Source organism: Artemia franciscana, chromosome 1, assembly GCF_032884065.1.
Source record: "Artemia franciscana chromosome 1, ASM3288406v1, whole genome shotgun sequence".
NCBI lineage: Eukaryota > Metazoa > Arthropoda > Branchiopoda > Anostraca > Artemiidae > Artemia > Artemia franciscana.
The window spans coordinates 64,056,363-64,079,456 of NC_088863.1; the positions used below are offsets into that span (position 1 = coordinate 64,056,363).

A 23,094-nucleotide genomic window follows, 5' to 3' on the forward strand; every position below is an offset into this window, starting at 1 on the left:
AACGATAAAAACATGACCGGATGGTACGCTTATTCCGATTGGTTAATAGAGCCCAAAACGGGGAAAGACCAATAACGTATGGCTGCACCAGCGCATCGAAAATTCTTGCTCTGATATGTCTATTTTAATTTTTCTTGACAGATATGAGTAGACTATAAGATTTGCGGATCTTGCTGTTCAAATGTAAACTAGCAGTGATCTTGCAGGATTCACATGACAACCAATTGGGAGCCCAAGGTAAACTAAACTAGGCGCTGGCCTCACGACACAATTTCCAAGTCGGATATCAGGAATTTCATCTGAGTTTTGACGGTTGAAAACAACAGTTTCGCTCTTACTTTCGTTAAAAGACATGTCTATTTCGGAATAAGCGTTGCTTAGAACATCGACGTTCTTCTCTATCATCCCAAAAGAACGGCTTAAATTCCGTATATCATTGGCATAATTTGACAGTGATATATATATTCCTCCGAACACAAGACCCATCCCAACATCTTTTTGTGATTCTATAACACTATTATTGTAAAGGGGGGGGGGAACTGCCCCTTGCCGTATACCTTTTTCTACAGGAACTACTACAGCCGAAATTTGTGGACCATCAATCGTCGGGACGCTATTTCAAACCTTCAATTTTTTACACAAATTTCGGAAATGGTAGGACGATTGATCTGTCAAGGCTACGTTTCAGCGCACACGACAGTATCTGAGCTTGGACGCCAGAATCAAACGCTCGGCGTACATCATGACTAGATGCTATAACCCTTTCCCCTGTCTGGTCACACTCTAAAAGTACATTACTAATGATATGGTAAACGTGTTCCCTACTAACAGATTGTTTAAAACCAAATTGGTTATCTGTGCTTTCACAAACTCTACATAACTCTTCAATAAAAAAAAAAGCTCAAAATTTTTGCAAAGAACTGGGGCAACTGTTATGGGGCGGTGAGAGCCGCATTGAGCAGGGTCTTTTCCTTTAAAAGAAATATTGCACTAAACTGTCAGTGAAAATAATCTGGCATAACAGAGTGAGATGCTCAAGGACCCTTTGGCTGCCATGAGCTAAGTGCATGCCACAAACTTGGTCAATGCCTCGCGTTAACTTCTTCTTTGCTTTAACTATCGCCGCCCGAACATCAGAAACAGTTACCACAAACCCGAGTGAAGGCGATGCTTCACTTATCAAGAGATCAAGGTTATCTTCATATTTCGACACAACCTGAGCATCGGGTGCTGCTAAGTTTAACTTGTAATAACTATTCCACTGTTCTTCTGTGGGCCAGAGGCTGGGACTGTTGCAGTCACTTCTTTTTTTACTTTTAAGGAAATTCCACACGGCATTTGGGTCACTTTTCAGCGTGTTACTATTTTCGTCCAGAATGGTAGCATTGTGCTTCTGCAGGCAGTTTTTAGTCTTTTTTCTTGTTCCTCTGTAAATATTTGTACTGTGTTGTAACAGGATGTAAAGAAACTCAGGTTCAGACATCGTAGAGGGATATTCAGCTTCTCAACTACTTTCACGTAGCCTTGCAACGTTTCTCTAGGAACACTCATGGCCCTTGCAGAGAATCAATTTGACTTTTTATCGACTAAGACAGAATAAACTGCCGTTTTCGTTTCTTGTGGATCCCAGCCGCCTTTTTTTCTCTCCTCTGTTTTACTTTAAAGCATTTTATCTCAAATGAAATTTAACAGGAAAAAACATTTCAGTTCATCTACCGGTCTGACAGGGTTAAACAACACCACAATTAATCAAGTTTTGAGTTTGCCTTAAACCTTAAAATATGCTATTTACAGAGCTTTTACAAGTATAGCCCACGAACCTACCCCGGGTACTTTAGCTGAAAGTGGGGATTCGCCATTCCGTGGGATAAAAAAATGCTAGCAGCAAACCAGTGAAGATGGCTTGTCTTGGAAGCTGCCAAAAGACAGGCAAATAATAAGAAAATACAACGCGAGTTTATGGCTTTTCTAGCATTAGTTATTAGGATTAGGCCTTCAGGCGAAAATTGAACAAAATTCCAGATTTAATCACTATAAACCATGATCAAACCTGATATTTTTGGTACAAGTATTAACCAACGTCAAACATATAAAAACTTACACTGCCATCTGTCAGAGCTTTTATAATCCACCGGAAATCCCCATTAGTTTTTATATTAAGATCGTTTGCTTTGGCTAAACGTCGGCTGCATTGCTCGCGGGCTGGTCTCCCCTTTACTAATTTTAATATTTAATATTGCCCAATTTTAAGCTTTGAATTTAATTCTTAGAAGCTGTTATCTAACCGTAATGTGGTTTATGTCAAATCGCTTTCCTGGCGTTTATATTTTTCTAGAAATTGGAAGCAGGATAGTGGGTTTACTATATAAATAAACGATACTAATTTATATAAACTAATTTATATTATTATATAAACAATACTAATTTATATTATATAAATTAGTATTGCGGGAAAAGTAGAACATGGAAAGTGCTTAAGGCCGAGTTTTAGTGAAATGCAGAGTTTCTAAAGACCTATATTCAAAGGATCTCGGGAAGCATTTATAACTCCCCCCTCCCCTCAGTCGCAGAATCGGCTGTCATCCCCTAGACAAGACGTTGCCTACGGTCATGACAGGATCTTAGTCAGAAACGTAGTATTTTTTATCAGAGAATTTCAATTCCTAGTATTCTGCCCTAGGTAAATTTGATGTGGGAAAAGAAAATAACAACAGTTAAAGACTGTTGCAATTTTGTAGGTATAACAATATAATTATAACCAATAGACCTACAATATATGGCCATAAAATTGCAATCAAGTTGAAATCGTACTAAATAAAAGATAGACGGCCAACATTATTGATGTGATCGTAAATTGAAGACGGGCAGCATAGACTCAAGATACTAGAGTATAAGCGTGCTGCTATTGATGTTAAAAGTAAAGATCACAATCTAGTAGTGTATTGGGTTAATTTAAAGCAAAACTTAGTAAGAGTTCTGGGAAGTTTTGTTGTAGGTAGACTCCAGGATGAGAATTTGAGGAAAATTTTACAGGAACAGTTGAATATAAAGCTGGAGAGTATAGAAGCACAACATAGAAGAAAGATGGAATAATTTTATAAAAAAAAATATTTGTGGAGCTGCACATGCTGGTCTTAGGAATAAAAGTCAGAAACAGAACTAGGAATATTTGTGAAAGCGGTTTAAACTTGGTAGGAAACAGGAGGGGTTTGTATAAGAAGTTTTTGGGTGATAAATCATGAGAATGAGAGAAATTTATAGAAAGCAGATAAAGCATTGAAATATTAATTGAGGAGGTTTGTAGTGGAGGCCAAGGATAAAATCGTAAAGATCTAGAATATGCAGCCAGACGGCATAATAGTAAAACATTGTTTTGCCAAGTGTAATGAGAAGGAGAGAGTTAAATAGGGATGGATAGAACTTCAGAGATTGTGAAAAAACATGATTAAGTTATAGGAAATGATACCGAAAATAAATCGAAAGGTTTGTGATGATTTGGCAGTCAAGGAAGATTTATTTTCGAAAAATAGTTAGAGACAGCACCAGGAGGATTAAGAAATATTGAGACCTCAGGTACTGACAGTTTGGTACTTTTATTGTTATTATTATATTTTTTTTAATAGTGGCTGTGAATTTTTTAGATAACTTATTGAAGATTGTGTGAATACTTTTTGAAAAAGAGGAAGTACCTTGCTAATTTTGAAAAAAAAAGAACTCGTTTATAATAAGGTGATAAGAGTGTGGCAGTTATAGAGGCATTCTTTTTTATGTAAATGACTTAGTATGATTATACTTTTACCCTCGGAGTTTCTGTAGATATACGTTTAAGAGAAAAACAGTGCAGTTTTAGGAAGGGGAAAAGGACTTGTCGACTAGGTTTTCACTCAGATTGATAATAGAGAAGTGCCTGAGTTACCTTATTCATGGGACCTTTTTAACCCTCTATTTTATAGGTTGTTAGCAAGCATTTGATTTAGTCTATAGACGAGACTTAGTAAAGGTTCTATCCTTGTATGGTTTACCAGATAAATAGAAATACAAGAACAACGTTTCTGCGGTTGATGTAGGAAATAAGGTTAGTTGCTGGTTTTGTACTGAATCAGGGGTTAATCAGTGCTGCATTCTATCCAAGTTATACGGACTACTTTGATTGACTTTATCCTAGAGATCATGGAAAAGGCTTGAAAGAGCATGAAATCAAACGGGAAGGTTGAAATCTCCTCAGATTTGATTATGCTGATGATTTGAGTTCCCTAAATGAACATGTTAGCAAAACGATTATTTTTGGTGGTTTTGAGGGTTCATGGTGCCAGAAAAGGTCTAAAAATTTATGCTGAGAAAACTAAGTCGCTTAAATTAAGTATGAATGAAGGGTAAGAGGTGATGTCAGATAACGAGAAGGTCAATCGAGTGAATAGCTTCACTTACGTAAATAAAATTATTGGCATAGACTGTGGATGCAGTTAAGATGTTGAAAGTAGAATAGCCAATACCGAGTGGGGTTTATCGCTTTTGAAAAAAGTTTGGGAGAATAGGAAGATTAGTCGTTGAAACAAGATTAGAATATTGGAAGCTAGTGTAATGACAGTGGTCAAGCATGGCTCCAAAATGTGGGTGCCTTAGAAGACAAAGGAGGGTAGATGTTTTCTGGAGGAATTGCTTAGTTCTATGAAATGTTGTAGTACCCGTTTGAATCTTTGTGCTTTGAACAGTAAGCTGTGCAATAAAGTGGCTCTATCCTGCTTTAGAGGGCCATTACGAGAGAAGGTTTGAAATGACTCGGACAAATTTTGCGGATGGATGAAGACAGATTGCCAACCTTTTTGGCCATCTGTCTATGGGCAAACGAAAATCAGTTCGTCGTTAAATGGTATGTGAAGATGTGGCATGAATGGATTTAAGGGGAATCCTACAAATTTTGAACAAAATAGTTTTTTCAAGTGTTTATTAGAAGTTTTTGGTGGACGGGAGTGAAAAAGGGCATGTGATGAAAATGGTTCTCCTCTTGATCACTTGACCTCTTGAACATCCTCCTTTAACATCTTCTGACATCAATACATGTCTTGATGGCTGGAGGGTGGGGTCATATCTCAGAGGCATATTTAATTGACCTTCAGACTATTATGAATAAAATAGTGGTCTCAAATTTTATCGGATGATTTTTGGGGGAGGGTTACTTCTGAAGGCCGAAGTAGGGTTGCTCATATTCCCCCAATCATTTTTTACTCTTAAAAAAGGTACCAAATATTTGAACGTCCACCCTAAAGAGCCCCTTCCCCCACTGGAATTTCTGTGACTACCCCTTTCATATGATGTCTCTTTTGGGGAAAATGATGAATAAACAAAACATTGAAGCTTTATAGCCCTGCCTAGAATTCTTTTCGTAAGTAACCTCATTCTCAGTCGCAGGTACCGTTAATCACAATATGAATCAGTTGCTCTCACTATTAGTCGCAGTCGTAAGTAGTTGCATATGCTAGTAGTCACAATTACAGTCATTAGTAGCCACACGAAATTGCAATCGCAGTCGCAAGTAGTAGCAGTAGTTGTCAAAGTATTTGCAAATACTCACAGTCACAAGTAGTCGCAGTCACAAATAGTAGGAATCACATTCGCAAGTAGTCACAATTCATAGTGGATTGTCATCTGTCCTTGAGCAATCATAGTGAAGCTATTTCTGCTAAGATTACCCATGATGTAGGCCTGCTTCGACGTTTTAAACATTTCTGGCCACAGAAGATTCTTCTTGCACTTTATTATTCATTAATTTACCCGTATATAGCTTATGGTTGTTTTATCTGGAGTAGCAATTGTTTTATTAATTATGAGCGAGTGCAAGTTCTTGAGAATAAAGTGACTAGAATTAGGCCTACTGGTAAATATGTTAAAGAGGTCCGTGAAACTAGTGCTTGTTATAAATCCCTGAATTTGTTAAATGTTGGACAAATTAGAGATTTTCAAGCTTCTGTATTTGTTTGTAAGTGTATGAATGGTCTAGTCCCATCCCCTTTCATATACGGAATAATTTTTGTTCGTTTTAAGTTTAATGTCGCTCCTTACTTGCAGTTAAAATAGAACTTTTTTCAAAATTTAGTTTCTGAACGTCTTTGAATTAATGCATGTTTTGATTTTGGCTCACCGCACATGAATAAATAAAACGAAGTTTGCATATTAATTATTTTTTTTTGCTAAATGGTTTTCTCATAGTTTTGATCGGATGATAAGAAAAGGAGGGGGATGAGGCCTAGTTGCCCTCCAATTTTTTGTTGCTTAAAAATGCAACTAGATTTTTTTACTAACGTTTTTGTTAGTAATAAACATACGTACATTACGAATTAACTTACGTAGCGAACTTCTATATTTATGTATTTTTATTACGTATATGAAGGGGTTCGCCCCCTTCGTCAATACCTCGCTCTTTACACTAAAGCTTGAATTTTGTCCCAAATCTTTAAGAATGATCCCTGAATAACAAACGCTGTAGAATAAATAGTTGAAATTGCTTAAAATATTTTAGTGTAAAGAGCAAAGTATTGTTGATGAGACGAACCCTCTTATATACGTAATATTTTATGTTCGTTTCTAAGTTTTAATGCTGTTCATTACTTCCAGTTAAAAAAAAAAAATTCTCATTGTTTTTTTTTTAAATAATGCTAGAAAATCCTGTGCACCCTTCATGGGAATTCTCTTCCCTCATCGAAAATTCCTCCATGGAAAGATCCTCCCACGTAACCCCCTCCCCCCTCCATCACTTCACAATAACCATTACTATATGTAAAAAGTAGTCAAAGAATGTAACTTGCAGTTCCTCCCCTGGGGACTGCAGAGGATTAAGTCGTCCCCAAAGACATAGCTATCAGGTTTTCGACTAAGCTGAACAGAATGGCTATCTCAAAATTTTGATCCAGTGACTGGGAAAAAAATGGCGTGGAAGGGGGTCTAGGTGCCCTCCAATTTTTTGTCCACATAAAAAAGACATTAGAACTTTTAATATCCGTTAGAACGAGCCCTCTCGCGACGTTCTAGGACTACTGGGTCCTAGTTGATTGCACATCCTAGTGGATTGTAGTGACCATTGGGTCGCTACAATCACCCCTGGAAAAAAATAAAATAAAGACGCATTCGTAATCTGTCTTATGGCAAAAAATACAAATTTCACATTTTTGTAGACAGGACCTTGAAACTTTCTTGTTCTTGAAACTTCCTTGTTCTTTGATACGTTGAATCTGATAGTGTGATTTTCGTTGAGATTCTGTGACTTTTAGGGGTGTTTCCCCCTATTTTCTAAAATAAGACAAACATTCTCAGGCCCGTAACTGTTGATCGGTGAGACGAAACTTGATAAAACTTATATGTTTAAAATCAGCATTAAAATGCAATTCTTTTTATCTAACTATTGGTATCTAAATTCCGTTTTTTAGAGTTTCGGTTACTATTGAGTCGGGTCGCTCCTTACCACAGTTCTTTACCACGAACTGTTTGGAAAAGATAAAGCATAAAATGGACAGAAATTAGTTAAATCACATTTTAGACCTAAAAATAACAGCGATTATTGTAAATGCAAAGTGAACCCGAAACTTGTGTGGACCAAGATGCCATACGAATCGAAAGTGTCCGATCAGACAATTATAGTGTCACACCGTTATGACACCATAGAAGTCAACGGATCTAGGTGTATTCCCATCGGGAAAATCCTTCTCATATTCCCCCTGTATAATCCCAGATGTTCATTAGAAGGGAAATTGTAAGTTATTTACTACTGTTAAAGTGTATGTAACAATACTTCTAAGTATTGTTACAATACTGTAACAATCTAACAATAGTTCTAAGTTTGTTGGTAGCTTCCCGCTTTTTCAGTTGGCTGCTTGAGAATTCAAATATTGGATTGTAAATAACATTTTGGACCAGATCTTATAGTTTTGTTGAATAAGTTCTTAATATTTAGGGAATATTTAAGCGGATGTTGAATTAAATCAAAATGAACTATGAGCATCGAGGTTTTCAAAAAAATGACAAAGCAATATCTCAAGAACGGCTTCTTATTATGTTAGACTTTTAAGGGTAAGTTGTTGCGGATTTTGAACCAGCCAGAAGGCACCATTTGTATACTGTTAATACTACCACAACAGCTACTGTAACTAATGACGCTAAGGGTAATAAGGTGAAACTTTTAGGGAACGTTTAGGGGAATTTTCACTTAAACGAAAAAACTGTATGCGTACAAGTTTTCAAAATGGTATGTCAGCAATATCATAGGCAGCACCGCTCTATAATAGCTAGTAATATAATTGAAACTTTTAAAGGGACTATTTTGATTGGAAATTAAAAGTTCTAGTGCCATTTTTAAAGGTAGAAAGTGATTGGTGGGTAAGCAGCCCTTTCTCAATAATGTATACTATATATCAACAGGAAACGAGCATTGTCTAACTTACAGCCCTTGCCCTGAGGACTGTGGGGAGGAGGTTGACATTTCCCAATGATATACATACTGGCTCTATATGAATATTACATTCTGGGGACAATTTTCCACGGGGGGGAGGGAGAATTCACCGGCTTCCAAAGTCAACAGCGTTACTTACGGTTTACGATTTTTTTTTTGGATTTCTTAAATTGAAATATCTGATTGGGATATTTATTTGTTAATACATTTAAAAGGGAGTGAAAGAATTTAAAAGGAATAAAAAAGTTTTTTTAAAAATTAAAACTCAAACTTTGATGTGTTTTTTTCTTCTTGCCAAAATCATCTTTTCAATTAGAATAAGAAAACAAATGACATTTTAGGTTAAGGACGTCTAAAGGGACAATAAACTCATTCTTATTTATTTCAACTTCTGTTTATTTTACTTTTGGCTTTGTTATTCATTGAATAGTTCAGAAGATTACTTGTAATATTCTCAATTGAAGTGGAAATAAAGGAAACTTCTTAAAATGTTTTTTTTTAGGTAACAAATATTATACCCATTTTGTGCGGAGTTTCCTAAAAAGGAATGTTCAAAAAAAGAACCCCCCCCCCAAAAAAAAAGAAGAAGAAATATTCACTGATGAAACATATTGTGTAATGAACTTTTAAACTAAATTGGCTTTCAATATAGGCCATTGTCGAAGTGAAGAATTCCTGAAGTTTGATCGGTGCTCGTGTTTTTGACGTGATATATTTTTGACGATTTTAGGATGTGATATTATATTTTGCCTGAGAGGTGGCAACACTACCCTTTTTTAAGTTATTTCTCTTCGCCTTAAGTTTAGTTTTATTGTTCAGTGTAACTTCTGTTTTTTTTAGGTTGCATATCTTCATTCATTGTATTTTTACATTTTTAGGTTTCAATTCGCTCTTTCGTTTTTTTTCCGATTGTTATTGCATTGTCATAATCCTTGAATATATTGTAAAAAAAAAATCTTGAATATATGTAAGCCATAATGCTTGAATATATAAATAGTTGTCATATTGCCTTTAGTTTTCACTAATAGTAATATTTAATGCTCTTAAGAGCAATAAATACGCTTCTGTGTGCTCCTTTATTGCCTCTACCTTCCACGGCCGAAAAGCATCCAATCTTGGACTTCTAGCTATTCTAGTCCCTTATAGCCTAATTCTATTTTATTGTTTATTAGACACTCTCATAAGTTGACAACTAGGTTAGTGGAGCGTATTCAGTTCCCGGATGAGAAAAATTCCAGATCGATGAAAATAGGATTTGCTGTTTACAAGTGACGTGAACAGGTGTCTTCATTTTTAGGAAAATCAAGAAATCATGCAGAGCCCAATAAATATTATTTTTGGTTAACCAAATTAAAGTGTGTATTACTATAGCCTTTTTGGGACATGACCAAGAATTGACAGATATGGTAAATGTCAATTTTTTAAGTTGTACAGTTAATATTCTCCTCCCTTAACTCTGTCGAAAACTGTTAAAAGCTTGATCAAGTAACATGAGTATGTAGCCCTTCATTGCTAAAAACGAACAAGCTTAATTAAGATTTGTGCTTACAAGCAGGGCCGGATTTAAAGCTTTGACGCTTCTAGGCCCAAGTGTTTTTTCGGTCCGTTTTTGCAATATTTTTTAGAGAAACCCTAAAAAAAATTTGGATAGTGTTACACTGAATAGAACGCAACTGATGCTACAAAAGTAATGAAAGAGAAAAGTGATATTGAACTCTCGGCTGCCCATTCTTGGGAGACGTCGGACAGTTTATAGGACAGCCACGGAATTCCTGCGTTGCTTTAAACTTACTTTTCTGTGAATAGGCAGTGTGACGGCGGAGTGCACATGGAACGTTGACGATAAGTCACGTCAGTTCAGTTTTTGTTAAGAAAAAAAAACTGTGATAATTTATTGCACCCCCCGGCATTGTGGGCCCCTACGCCCGGGCCTGTTGGTAAATCCTGGTCTGCTTACAAGTTGCTCTCTTTTTAGGAGACCAATGTGACTTGAAACGTTTCTAGTGTTTGGATCAGCCGCCATGTTTGACGGTATGAAACGTCCTGATTAATATTTCCTTTGCTGTTGGCACACTCCTATCAGATTTAAAGTAAATGGGGGATGATGCCTCCTTAGATATGAATCAGCGTTTCTACTTCCTACTATACACCTGGTGATGGGAGGGTTAGTCCAAATGCTACGAAATGAAATAATCCCTTAATTTGAACAATATTCGATTTGGCTCCCATATCATACAAATGAAAAATACTTTGTGATTTCAGTCAAGAGACCTATGAATATACCAAAACAAGTAAGAAAAGGCGGAACAAAGCCTGATTCAAATCTTATTGGTGGGGTGGGGCAGGGTCAATAAGGTGAATATGTCAGGACGATCTCGACTAATCTTCAAAGATGTGTTTGCTATCTTCTTTTAGCTTAGGAATAATTCATGAACCTCTGCTACTTCAATAAACCATCTTGAGAGTTATCTCCTACCAAGGCCGTATCCAGGGGGGCTTGGAGGTTTGACTCTCCCCCCTGAAATGGTTGTCTGACTCGTATAAACGTAGCAAAGATGAAAATAGCCTAAAAAAATGTTTGATGCGTTTTTGAAAGTTTTTTTTTTGTAAAACCTGAAAAAATCCTTTGGTAACCCTCCCCCCTCCCCGAAAAAAAATCCTGACACGACCCTGTCTCCTACTTTTACTAAATACAGCAATTTTTCCAGGTAGATGATCAAATGAAGCTACTACAAAACTCCTGGTCTGACCTTCTGGTTCTAGACCATATTCATCAGAGGATGCACAATAATTTACCAGAAGAAACTCAACTAGCCAATGGACAAAAGTTCGATCTTCTTTCGCTGGCAATACTAGGATCACAGTCCCTTGCAGAGCCGCTTTTTGCTGTGATATCCAAGTTGAACGACCTCCGGTTCGACTTGCATGATTATGTCTGTATTAAGTTCTTGATCCTTTTAAATCCAGGTATGGCATCAAGGGATTATTAAAAATCAGTTAATGAATCCTTTATTTTTGCTTTTTTCATGCGTTATTATGTACAATATTATATGCTAACATAATGGCACACGAGTTCAGTAATCAGCTGGCCCAAAAATACTATGTGCCGGAATTTAAAAAATCGTTTATTTTCCTAGTTGTGGAAACAACTAAATCCCCGTTATTCTTGAAAGCATAAGGTTCATTACTTTATTGTGTTGCGAGAGCAACATTGGTTTTGTCGTGTTTGTTTGTTTTTTTTGTTCCTAGCACCCCTATTTCAGCTTATTCCTAGAAAGTGATATGGGTCTAACCTTTGCGGTTTTTCGGAAAGTGTGGACCTTAGGGAAGATTGATGAATATGACTTTGCATTTTGGAAAGCTTCGTGTCGGCTGACAACAGTTGGCTGATAGTTCATAATCATCTTCCGCAACTTACCACTGGAACCACATTGGTCTTATCATCAAATACACCGGAAACAAATAAAAGGTACACCAACTAGCAAAAGTTGCAAACTTTTGCTAGTTGGTGTACCTTTTATTTGTTTCTGGTGTTTTTGATGGTAAGACCAATGTGGTTCCAGTGGTAAGACATTTATGGGACTTGTAAGTAATAATTGGCTGTTAGGCTACAATCATCTTTAGTAATGAGGGGTTTGCAGTTTTTGCTAGTTGCAATGAGGGGTTTGCAACTTTTGTGAATTGGTGTACCTAGTATTCATTTTAAGATCCTTACAGATTTACAACTTCAGCGTTTAATCGAAGCGAGGAAACAAAACCAAAGTGTTGCTCTCGTAACACTTTACTCGGTGAAGCCGAACAAAGGTTGCCACAACACCACACGTTGCCCATGCAACGTAGATCTAGTTTTAGTCTTTTTTTTTCCAGTGGGAAACGGCGTAAAGTGGTAGGAAAAGATAACGAGGAGTTGAGAAGGATTTTTTATGAGGGTAGCACGAGGATCCCAGTAGGCACTTATAGATTATAGATTTGATATCTTGAAAACGTTGTAAATCTTTATTAAGATTTAGGAGCATTGCTGACAACGTTCGGATTGTATGAAATTGATCTGGGACTCTCCGCAGAAAAATATACATTTTTGGGTATAGAAATTTACATTTCGTGTTCCCTCTTCTCTTTCACCACCACCAAGAGAAAATCCTTTTACCCATAATTTTGTGTCATAGATAAGTTTGGTTTGAGTTTTTGTCAATAAAGTTTGCAATGTACCGCTTATCAAATCTAATCTAAGATTAAATCAATTTTTGATGTAGTAAACTTTTATGAAAAGTGGAAACAAGTTGGTAGCGTGCAGAAATTCATTTCTGAATTGGAAAGAAGAAAGGAATGCACAACAAATATATGAAAAGCTTTGTAAATTAAGCAGAGTAATGAATTGAAAAATCGTTCCAATTTCGTTGAAGGAGAGGGGTTTTAGGGCTGATCAATCTGATATTTATTCCCCATTTCCAAAAAGCAAACCCACTAGATGAATTTCATCAACTCAATCCAAAGGTACTTCATTACGTTGAATGTATCTTTAGAAAACTTCCAGTATCTCTTGGTTCCAAAAGTACTTCACTATTATTAGTGTTTCATTTAACAAATGTTTTCATTGTTAATGACAGGTGAAATTGTTGGAAGATGGACTTATTAGCTTTAAAGGAACTTTTGAATTCTATCAGCAATAAAGTTTCATGTATCTTGCATGTTAATTTTTCGTATCTCTACTCTTAAGAATAATGCATATTTTGTAAACTGACACCCTTTTTATTGCTCCGGGTAGGCCTGCCACCATGTTAATTATCGTGTCTACATATTGCACAATTAGCTCTGGCATCACTAGTGCCATCTGTATAAAATGTGTTCCGCGTTCTACATTAGATGGCTATAGCCTACTGTCTTGATTTTTTTTGAAGATACGAAAGTGTAAATCGAATAAAATAGGAAAAAAACACAAATTCCATCATCAAACTACTCTGGTTGAATTTTAAACTAAGCAGGAAACTGAGCCTTGAAATGTTTTTGTTCTTGGGTTTCGGACAAGAGAAGTAGGTGTTAGACAAGAATACTAATATACCCCAAAGACTATGGGTAACTTATGATACTGGAAACTAGCGCCAGTGTCGACAAAATACCGTCAACACCATCTAGTGTTTGGTGATACTTGAAATTTTTCAAGCTTTGTTTTGGTTCTGACAGGAACTGAGATTAGAAACTTATTGCACTAATTTTACCAGTTACACAAGTTGAATTAATTATTCTTATTATTACACAAAAAAAGTCAAATGTCACCAAACACTAGATGGTGTTGATAAACATTAGCACCAGTTACCAGTTTTGTAAGTTACCCACACCCTTTGATTGTACCCCTTGTCAGGATGCTCTCTTATGGGAAAATACTTGCATTTACTAATTGGCATTCTTTCTATAGGTAAATTATTGCTGAACTAGGTAGATAATCGTAAATGGTTACCACCAAAGACGATCTTAGATGATTCGAAATTCACGTCTTTTATGAACCTGTTCTGAGAACAAAGCAATAGAAAGTTGCATGCAAAGAAAGGGATCAACAAATAACAAAAATTATTCTTGTATTCACTGATATCAGAATATTAGTTGCAGAATAAAAAACAAGTGTCGTCCCGCTAGTGCAAAAATAGCAATAATATATAGAGTATATTATGGAATTCAGAAAGTATTCTTTGAAAAATAAAAAATGGAGGTTAAGGTGTAAACGCGCGTGGGAGGATGTGTGTCCTCCCTCAACCTCATTATTTTAGTTGTAACCTAACTGGAATAATTGGGTGATTCTGTTTACTTGGGTATTTTATGATTGTCTTTGGATCAAAAAATTACCATTGAGCTCCACTTGTCTATAGCAAATCCAAAAGCATGGAAAGACCGCCTAATAAATATAAAAAAAAATCAACTCATAAAAAAACCGCCTAAAAAAATAAAATGTTGTAAACAGGATTTATCTCAAACGCGCTGTATTTGCTAGATAAGCCCAGAATATACTAATTACTATCACGAGGGTCCAATGGGAAGCGAGCGGCTTTGCTTTCCTGTATTTCCCCTCACTAGATTTAAGAAAAAACAGCTGTTAAGTTATTTGCAATCAGAGATGTCATTGTTTGTATTTTGTTTGTAAATTAGCAAAGACAATAAGTTTGTTTCCCCCTTAGATATTGAAAATAGATTTTATCCTCTCCCCCACTTTCTTAAAATTTTCGTGGGTCGTACGTACGTCCTCAAAGTCGTATTTGTCCTTAAAATAGTCCCTATTTTCTCTTAAAAAAATCCTTATTTTCACTTTGCCAGCTAGCTATAACACTTCTTTCTTAATTTGTAGTTTTATTGCCATTTGATTGATTGTTTACTATGAAGTGGCTTTGGTTAGATGGCAGTTTTTTTCATGATACTGAAATTTCAAATGTATAGTAATATGTATTCTGAATTTTTTGGATTTTTGGAAAAGCTAGAAACCAGGTTATTATTAAATTGGAAATTTAGTTGCAGAGTGTGATATTGAATTCATTATTAGTTAAACTAACTTGATTTAAACCTATTAGCCTACCTTTTTGTAAAGAGTAGGCCATGAAAAACAATTGGAATTCAATAGCCTATTCGAATTAAAAGTTATTCTAGTTTATATCCTGTTAGAAAACCTAGTGCAGGAGGTGAAATAGTAGAATTTACTAACATTGGGCTTTTTTTTTATTTTACTTTCCTTCCGTGTGTAAAGTTGTTTAATTTTGAATGTTGGACCATGATGAGATAGCTAAGAAATAACATGCTACCATGCTCAATTCAGGAATAAATACTACATCCGATTATAACAGTTATTCCCTGCTGAAGTCCCTTTGAGGAATTCAGAAAATGGACCACTGCAGAGTATCTTTGGCTCTCGTAGTTTCTAAAAAACAGCTGTTTTAGGGATAGAAAGTGATTTAGGGCGGACTACTGAGTTGAGGATGAGTCGGCCTAGACCCTGAATCCCAAGTGAGCTGAAAACTTAAGTGGCATCGGATTTTTCAAGTGTCAGAAACCAGAAACTCTGGGATTCAGAAACGGCAAATTTCCTGCAAACTAATTCAAAAAACTGATGCTGCCAAAGTTTTTTGTTTTTTGCTTGTTTTGCCTCCCCCTCTCTATTCTTATATGTCCTGTTAAAACTTTTTTTAAATATGCATACTATCTAATTATTTTTCAGTTTTTATCTTTTTAATTTGCTCTAAGACTTTGTACTTCAATTACTTTGACTAACAAATGATTTTTCATTCTAATATTGCTGTTTAGGTATTGTTTGCTAGTTTTTTTAGTTTTCTTGTTTTTATGATTTTTTTTTTCTTCTGCTTGTGTTAGTTTTTATGACTCCGAAATTGGAATTGGCATATTGGGGCTTGTGATGGAAATTTTTAGAAATGAATATCTCATCTATTTTCTAATTTTTAGCCCTTGAAAGGTCTTTGGCTGTGTTTTTGCATAGATGCAATAGTGGTTGAGCTAGATAGAAGCTCTTGGCAATTGCCTATCACTCTTACTCTTATAGCAAAATGTCTGATGGCCAGCAGGAAAGCGTATAGGTAACTTACAATTATGGGAACTGGTGCTATTGTCGACAAAAAACAACCTTAATGCCATCTATCGTTTTTTGACACTTGACATATTTTCAGTGCAATAATAAGAATAATTGATTTTGTTTTATTAGTGTATTAATAAATGTCTGATCTCAGTTTCTGACAGGAAAACGATTAGAAAAGCCAAGTGTCACCAAGACTCTTTGGTATATACCCATACTCTTTGGTCCAACGCATGGAATTATGTGCATAGCCAGACACAGAATATATCATTAATTACCACTATCACTACTATTTGTCGCAGCACTGTGTTTCCTGAGATGCGGCACAGTGCTGCAATTACTGTGATAGCTTTTTTTAGTGCTGCGCTTATTATGTATACACTTTTTTAGTTCCGCATTATTTTGTTCCTTATTTTACATAGTTGCGGGTTTTTTGCGGACACTAATGCCAGTTTCCACTGTTATAAGTTACCCATACTCTTTGGCCAGCAGTATATTGGTCAAACAAGAGACGCTGCGCCACATTCTGATTAGCGATAGAAATGTTACTAATTGCTTTTACTGGAATTTCTGTCAGGTATTTGAGGGAGAAACTAGCGTTAGTGTAGGGTGAGTTTTTCACCTCGCTATAGCGGAGTTGATCCTCACCGGTGGTTATTTTAGTGATTTGCATTTAAACTGGCATCTATTTGATCCCTATTTCTTACCCCGAAAGTGACTAAAGTCCCTACTTTAATTTTTTTTTGTCTGTAAGACCCATGGTCTGTCGTAAATATATATCATGTTTATTGCTTTGATTCCACGACTTATTAAACATTTTACTCGTAAATTTATTTACTATGTTTTATATTGAGGAAGATGATTTGTCGATGGCAACTGATCTGTGAAGCCTCTCAGCTTAGTTTCTTGAGTTTATAGTTAGCATTAAATGATAATAGGTAAAACAAAAGAAAAATTAAAAACTAATTTAATTCTTTTTATATAACTTATATATAATAAAGTAAAGATAACTTGTATAGAAATTTCAACGTATAAATTTGGAAAAAAATTTAAATTTTATTTAAATTTATATTATAAATTATACATACATACATACATATATATATATATATATATATATATATATATATATATATATATATATATATATATATATATATATATACTTAAATTTTATATATAGAATTTGTATGAATAATATATAAATATTTATGTTATATACATTTTATATATAATTTTAGATGTGCGTGGTATTGTGAATCGACGACTTGTCTCAGATGCGCATGATCAAATTCGTCAAGCGTTGTTTGATTTTTGTGTTAATTGTCACTCAAACACAGTGGTAAGTTGTCCTTATAGTCACGTTGTTGACCGTTTTCTGCTTTGATATTTGTTCCTTTCTAGTGCTAGGATTGTTTACTAGGACTTACTAATTTTCTGTATGATGAAAATCAAATCTTAGCATAATTCGTCAACAGTGCAAGTCATATGAAGTATTTTCTCATTAGGTTAGTGACTAAATGTTAAACATGAAATTTAAGGAGATGGCTACATAATTTATATGAGAGATTATTGTAACATTTTAAAAGAGATTACTATAAAATCCTCCTCTTCATATTTGAGTAAAAAAAAAAAGGCATCGCTAGATACATCAGGTATACAAAAGAAAAATACATCAAAAGATTTGGCTTATTCTGATGATTCCAATATATAAAATTCATCAAGTTTAAAGTTATCCAACAAAAGCAAAGTCAAGTACTCTTAATGAAAATCATGCCATCAGATTCAGCACATCAGAGAACCCTACTCTCCACGTTTCAAGCTCCTATCTATAAAAATGTGACAATTTCTTATTATTTTTTTTTTTGCCTGAAGAAAGATCAGGGATGCGTGCTTATTAGTTTTTTCTTGTTTTCCCCATGAGTGACCGTATCTAACCAATGGCTCTAAAAGATCAGAAGAGGGCTCATTCGAATGGAAATCTGAAGTTCGAGTGCCCTTTCTTATTGAACAAAAAAACTGGAACTAAATTAACCCCTCCTATGCCCCTTTTTCCCTAACACATCTGATTACAGTATTGACGTATATATTTGGTTCAGTGTAGTTGAAAGCTCCAATACCTATTCTATGGGGAATGACATGAACCCCCTTAGTCCCTGGGGAAATGGGGATGGGGGATTTTCAACGGGGAGAATTTTTTATGGGAGGAAATCTTACACGAGATTTGGCATTCCTAGCATGAATTGAAACGATTAGAATTTATGTAAAAAAAAGCAAGGATTTTCAACCGAAATTAAGGAGCATCGTAAAACGTAAAACACACACAAATTATTCCGTATATGAAGGGGCCCGCACCTTAACAGTCACTCTTTACGCAAAGATTGGCTTTTTCTAATGATTCTTTTTAAGAATGGCTGCTCAAACACAAGGGCCGTAGAATTTGAATGTGAAGTACGCTGCCTTTAAATAAACCTTTAGAAATATGTATATCTCTAATCTTGCAATAGCTTCCAAGTCCTTGTGAAAAAAAAAGTAGGAGACATATCACAGCTACCCATGCAAAATAGTGGTCATCGTTGTTTTTCAGCATAGGGATGGTATAAAACCTTTGTTTGATGATTTTCGGCCAGAATGATTCTAATTATGTCAGTTCAGGAGGGTTGGTCAAGGTTTATTTTTTATTCAAAATGCCCTCTTTGATATTTTGATTGAAAAATTATAAAAATAACTTGTTTCCTTCCCCCCCCCGCTACATTTTTATGAAATAAGACCACTAAATGTTGCATTCTTTTATTCCGTTCCACTGCCACTTGCGAAGCCATTGAAGTTATTTATCGAAGTTAACTAAAATTCATTTTTGCAACTTTGCAAGTAACTTTTACTGTTTAGCTAAACCTACATACGTGCATAATAATTTTCAGTCCTGAATTCACCTATAAATAAAAAGAAAGTTCTGACCAGACAAGTTCTCTCGAAACGTATAGAAACCTTCGGTTTCTGTAGGCTATGGTTCGCATTATACAGGATTGCTACTTTTGCTAAAACGAAGCTATAAATAGTTGCAGCAAAATTTGCAAAATTTACAGCCAATGCCCATGAGACTAGGAATTTTTTGCTTGATGAGGGTCCTACTGCCTTCAAAAGTAAGTTTTTCTGTCATAAATAACAGAATCTCTTCAATTTTTCATTCCTTTTCGTTTGAAGAATTATCCCGTTAAGGGGAGGAATCTCTCATACCCACTGCTTTATAGAAACTGGAAGATTAACATGTAAGGTTGGGGAAATCCCCAGGTATAGAGTTCTAATGGGGCCCTCACTGAGAATAGGTTTAAAAGTGTATCTACTTCGAAGAATTGCAAAATTGTGTCTCTAGTTTTCTTTGAACTGTAAATTGTAGTCTATTGTAGCAACTATAATAAAAGAGATGTAGATTTGATCAAGGGTAATTCTGATCTTTCCTGTGCCCGGGGCAACATTTTGATTAGCCCCCCCCCTCCCCCCGTATCTCCATCAAAATTTTCAGACCAAATTTTGCGAAAAATTATATTTATTATTAAGATAATTGTTTTCAATTTATCGATTTATTTTTATTTCATTATTTAAATTATTTAATTTTTATTACATTTTTAGGTATTATTATTTAATTGTTTTTTAGTTTATTGCATTAGTTGATTATTATTCATTAATTATTTTCATTGATTAACTGCGACCTCTACTTTATTTCAATAAAAATAAGATTTCTAAAATTACAAAATGATTATAACAGGGCAAATGTCCTCTCAGGCTTCTAAGGCTTAGAAACTATTACATTGCAAACTTCAAATCCGAAGCTACTATTGCAATATCAGCTTCGAAGTCAAAGTCGTCCAGTCTTTCCTAAATCAAAGTCGTCCAGTACTTGCCTCATAAGCAATGGATATGCGGGACCTGGTTGTAGATCAAAGTCACACAGTAAATTTCAACGTGATTGATTAGAGGATTAGAGCTAAGGCTAGTGGGTTCGTACCAATTCTACGCTGCCTCACTTCTCCTCCACTTATATAAACAACTAGCACCTCTTTTGAGTTTATATTCTTTTGGGACCGTTTAAGAGATGTCCTAAATTATTTTATATTGATCATTAAAAGTTGCTAAAATTGCAAATGATTCTGAACCGAAACAAACTAGATACATTTTTTGCCAACTGTTTTTAGTTTCTACCATTGTGGATATTAAGAGTTTGATCTTGTTGATTACAAACGTACGATAAATGTTGCATTATAAAATTTTAAATAAAAATCATTAAGGTTTTATTTATTTATCTTTTTTATGAATGATCCTTTTATTATTTATCTCATCACACACAATAACAAATCAATTAAACAGATATAGCCGCTACTAGGCCAAATAAACCTGTGTAGTGATTCAATTAGTTAATTAATTTACAAATAAAAGATCTAAACCCGAACTGGCCAGTCATGACAAAAAAAAAGAAAAGAAAAGAAAAAAAGAAAGAAAGAAGCAAAGAAATGAATGTAAAGACGACAAATGGGTCTATGGCCAGTAAATGAAAACGACTTGACTAGCATAAAATTATATAATATAGAATGACTTATATGTTCAACTGGCAGCTACCTTCATTTGTTATTTTAAACTTTTATTCCAGTTACTTTTATGATTTCATGAAGGTAGCTGCCAATTATAAATGTAAGTAATTGTATATTATATATCTTGTGTTAGTCTATTTTAGTTTTATGTGTATAAATATTTTTAGTTTCTATTTTCTTTCTATGCGAACACGCCTATTTGTATACGGCCGAAATATTCGTTTAATTTTTATTGTTTCTCTTTGTTTTCATTTACTGGCCATTGACTCGTTTTGTTGTCTTTATATTCATTCCTTCATCTTTTGTGTAATTAATTCACATAATTAATAACATAAATGAATATACTAAAAAGATGAAGAAAATAATAATAAGAAGAAAGAAAGAAAAAAACGAAGAAAACCAAGAGAAGAAAACAAGACCATCACAAGACACCCGCTCTCATACTGCATCTCCACCAAGGAGAGACTTTTCGGCCTGTAATTTAAATGAAAAAAACTGATATTTGTCAAATATTATTAGATTTTTTCATATTTCGTGTTTAAAGATTCAAAAAATATGTGGTATGAGGGTTATTTTGCAATATAAATATCCAGAATCTCTCGTGTGACTACTTCAAATATGACTACTACCGTCACCATTTTACTATGCTAAGCATAAATTATGGTTTTTAACAAGAACATTGACCAACGTTGTTGGTATTGGTAGAGACAAAAATAGTGTCAATATAAAAAAGAGCTAAGAGCTCATACGGCACTTGTGACGAAGTCGGAAGAGCCAAGAACTCATATGGTATGAGCTCTAGTAAAATTCTAAGAATCAATAGATTGCTTTAAAAGGAAAATCAGAGGCTTAATGCCGGTCGGGATTTAAAATAAGAGCTCTGAGTCTCGAGATCCTTCTAAATATCAAAATTCATTAAGATCTGATCACCCACTCGTAAGTTAAAATTACCTCAGTTTTTCTAAATTTTCCTCTCCCTTCAGCCCTCAGATGGTCGAATTGGGGAAAACGACTTTATCAAGTCAATTTGTGCTGCTCCCTGACACGCCTACCAATTTTCATCGCCCTAGCGCGTCCAGAAGCACAAAACTCGCCAAAGCACTGAACCCCCTAACTCCCCCAAAGAGAGCGGATCCAATCCAGTTGTGTCGATCACGTATCTACGACATTTATAAGCGTATTCCAAGATTTCTGATTTCCCCCTCCAACTCCCCCCAATATCAACAGATCTGGTTGGGATTCGGAATAAGAGTTTTGAGACAGTTCGTTCTAAGTATCAAATTTCATTCAGATTCGGTCACCCGTTCTTAAGTTAAAAATACCTCAATTTTTCTAATTTTTCCAAGTTAACAACCCCCAGCTCCCTAAAAGAGAACGGATCCGTTCTAATTATGTGAATCTCGTACCTAAAACTTGTGCTTATTCTTCCCATCAAGTTTCATCCTGATCTCTCCACTCTAAGTGTTTTCCAAGATTTCAGGTTCCCAAGATTTCTGTTTCCCCCCTCCAACCCTCTATGTCCCCAGACCCGATTCAAATTAAAATGGAGCATCTGAGACATAAGATTCTTCTGTATATCAAGTTTCATTAAGATTCGATCACCCATTCGTGAGATACCTCGATTTTCACGTTTTCCAAGAATTTCGGTTTCCCCCTCCAACTCCCCCTAATGGCACTGGATCTAGTCGGGATTTTGAATCAGAGTTTTAAAGCACAAGATCCTTCTGAATATCAAATTTCATGAAGATCTGATCACCCGTTCGTAAGTTACATATACCTCATTTTTTTCTAATTTTTCCGAATTACTCCCCCAACTCCACCAAAAAGAGCGGATCCGGTCAGGTTATGTTGGTCACGTATCTTGGACTTGTGCTTATTCTTCCCACCAAGTTTCATCCTGATCTCTCCGCTTTAAGCATTTTCCAAGATTTCCAATCCCCCCCCCCAATGACACTGGGAGTGTCATCTTGGAGATCTGAGTTACGAGGTCCTTCTAAATGTGAAATTTCATTAAGATCCGATCACTCCTTCGTAAGTTAGAAATACCTCATTTTTGCTAATTTTTTAGAATTAACCATCCCCCAAAGAGAGCGGATCCGTCCTGGTTATGTCAATCACGTATCTAGAACGTTTTCTTTTTTTTTCCACCAAGTTTCATCCCGATCCCTCCACTCTAAGCGTTTTCCAAGATTTTAGGTTCCTCCCACCAACTCCCCCCAATGTCATCGGATCCGGTCGGAATTTAAAATAAGAGCTCTGAGACACGATATCCTTCCAAACACCAAATTTCATTAAGATCCGATCACTCCTTCGTAAGTTAAAAATACCTAATTTTTTCTAATTTTTCAGAATTAATCCCCCTCTCAACTCCTCCAAAGAGAGCGGATTCGTTTCGGTTATGTCAATCACGTATCTAAGACTTGTGCTTATTTTTCCCATCAACTTTCATCCCGACCCCTCCACTCTAAGCGTTTTCAAGATTTTAGGCCCCCAAACTCCCCCCA

General features: G+C 35.4%; 1 protein-coding gene across 2 annotated transcripts in view; it reads left to right on the top strand.

Annotated features, from left to right (window-relative positions):
- The window catches only part of LOC136032810 (nuclear hormone receptor FTZ-F1-like), a 114,139-nt gene that overhangs the window by 71,753 nt on the left and 19,292 nt on the right, over window positions 1-23,094 (top strand). For both annotated transcript variants that reach the window (XM_065713220.1, XM_065713211.1), the window contains 2 exons: window positions 11,149-11,407; window positions 17,246-17,346. In XM_065713220.1, the coding sequence (XP_065569292.1) occupies window positions 11,149-11,407; window positions 17,246-17,346 (360 nt within the window). The remainder of the gene's footprint in view (window positions 1-11,148; window positions 11,408-17,245; window positions 17,347-23,094) is intronic.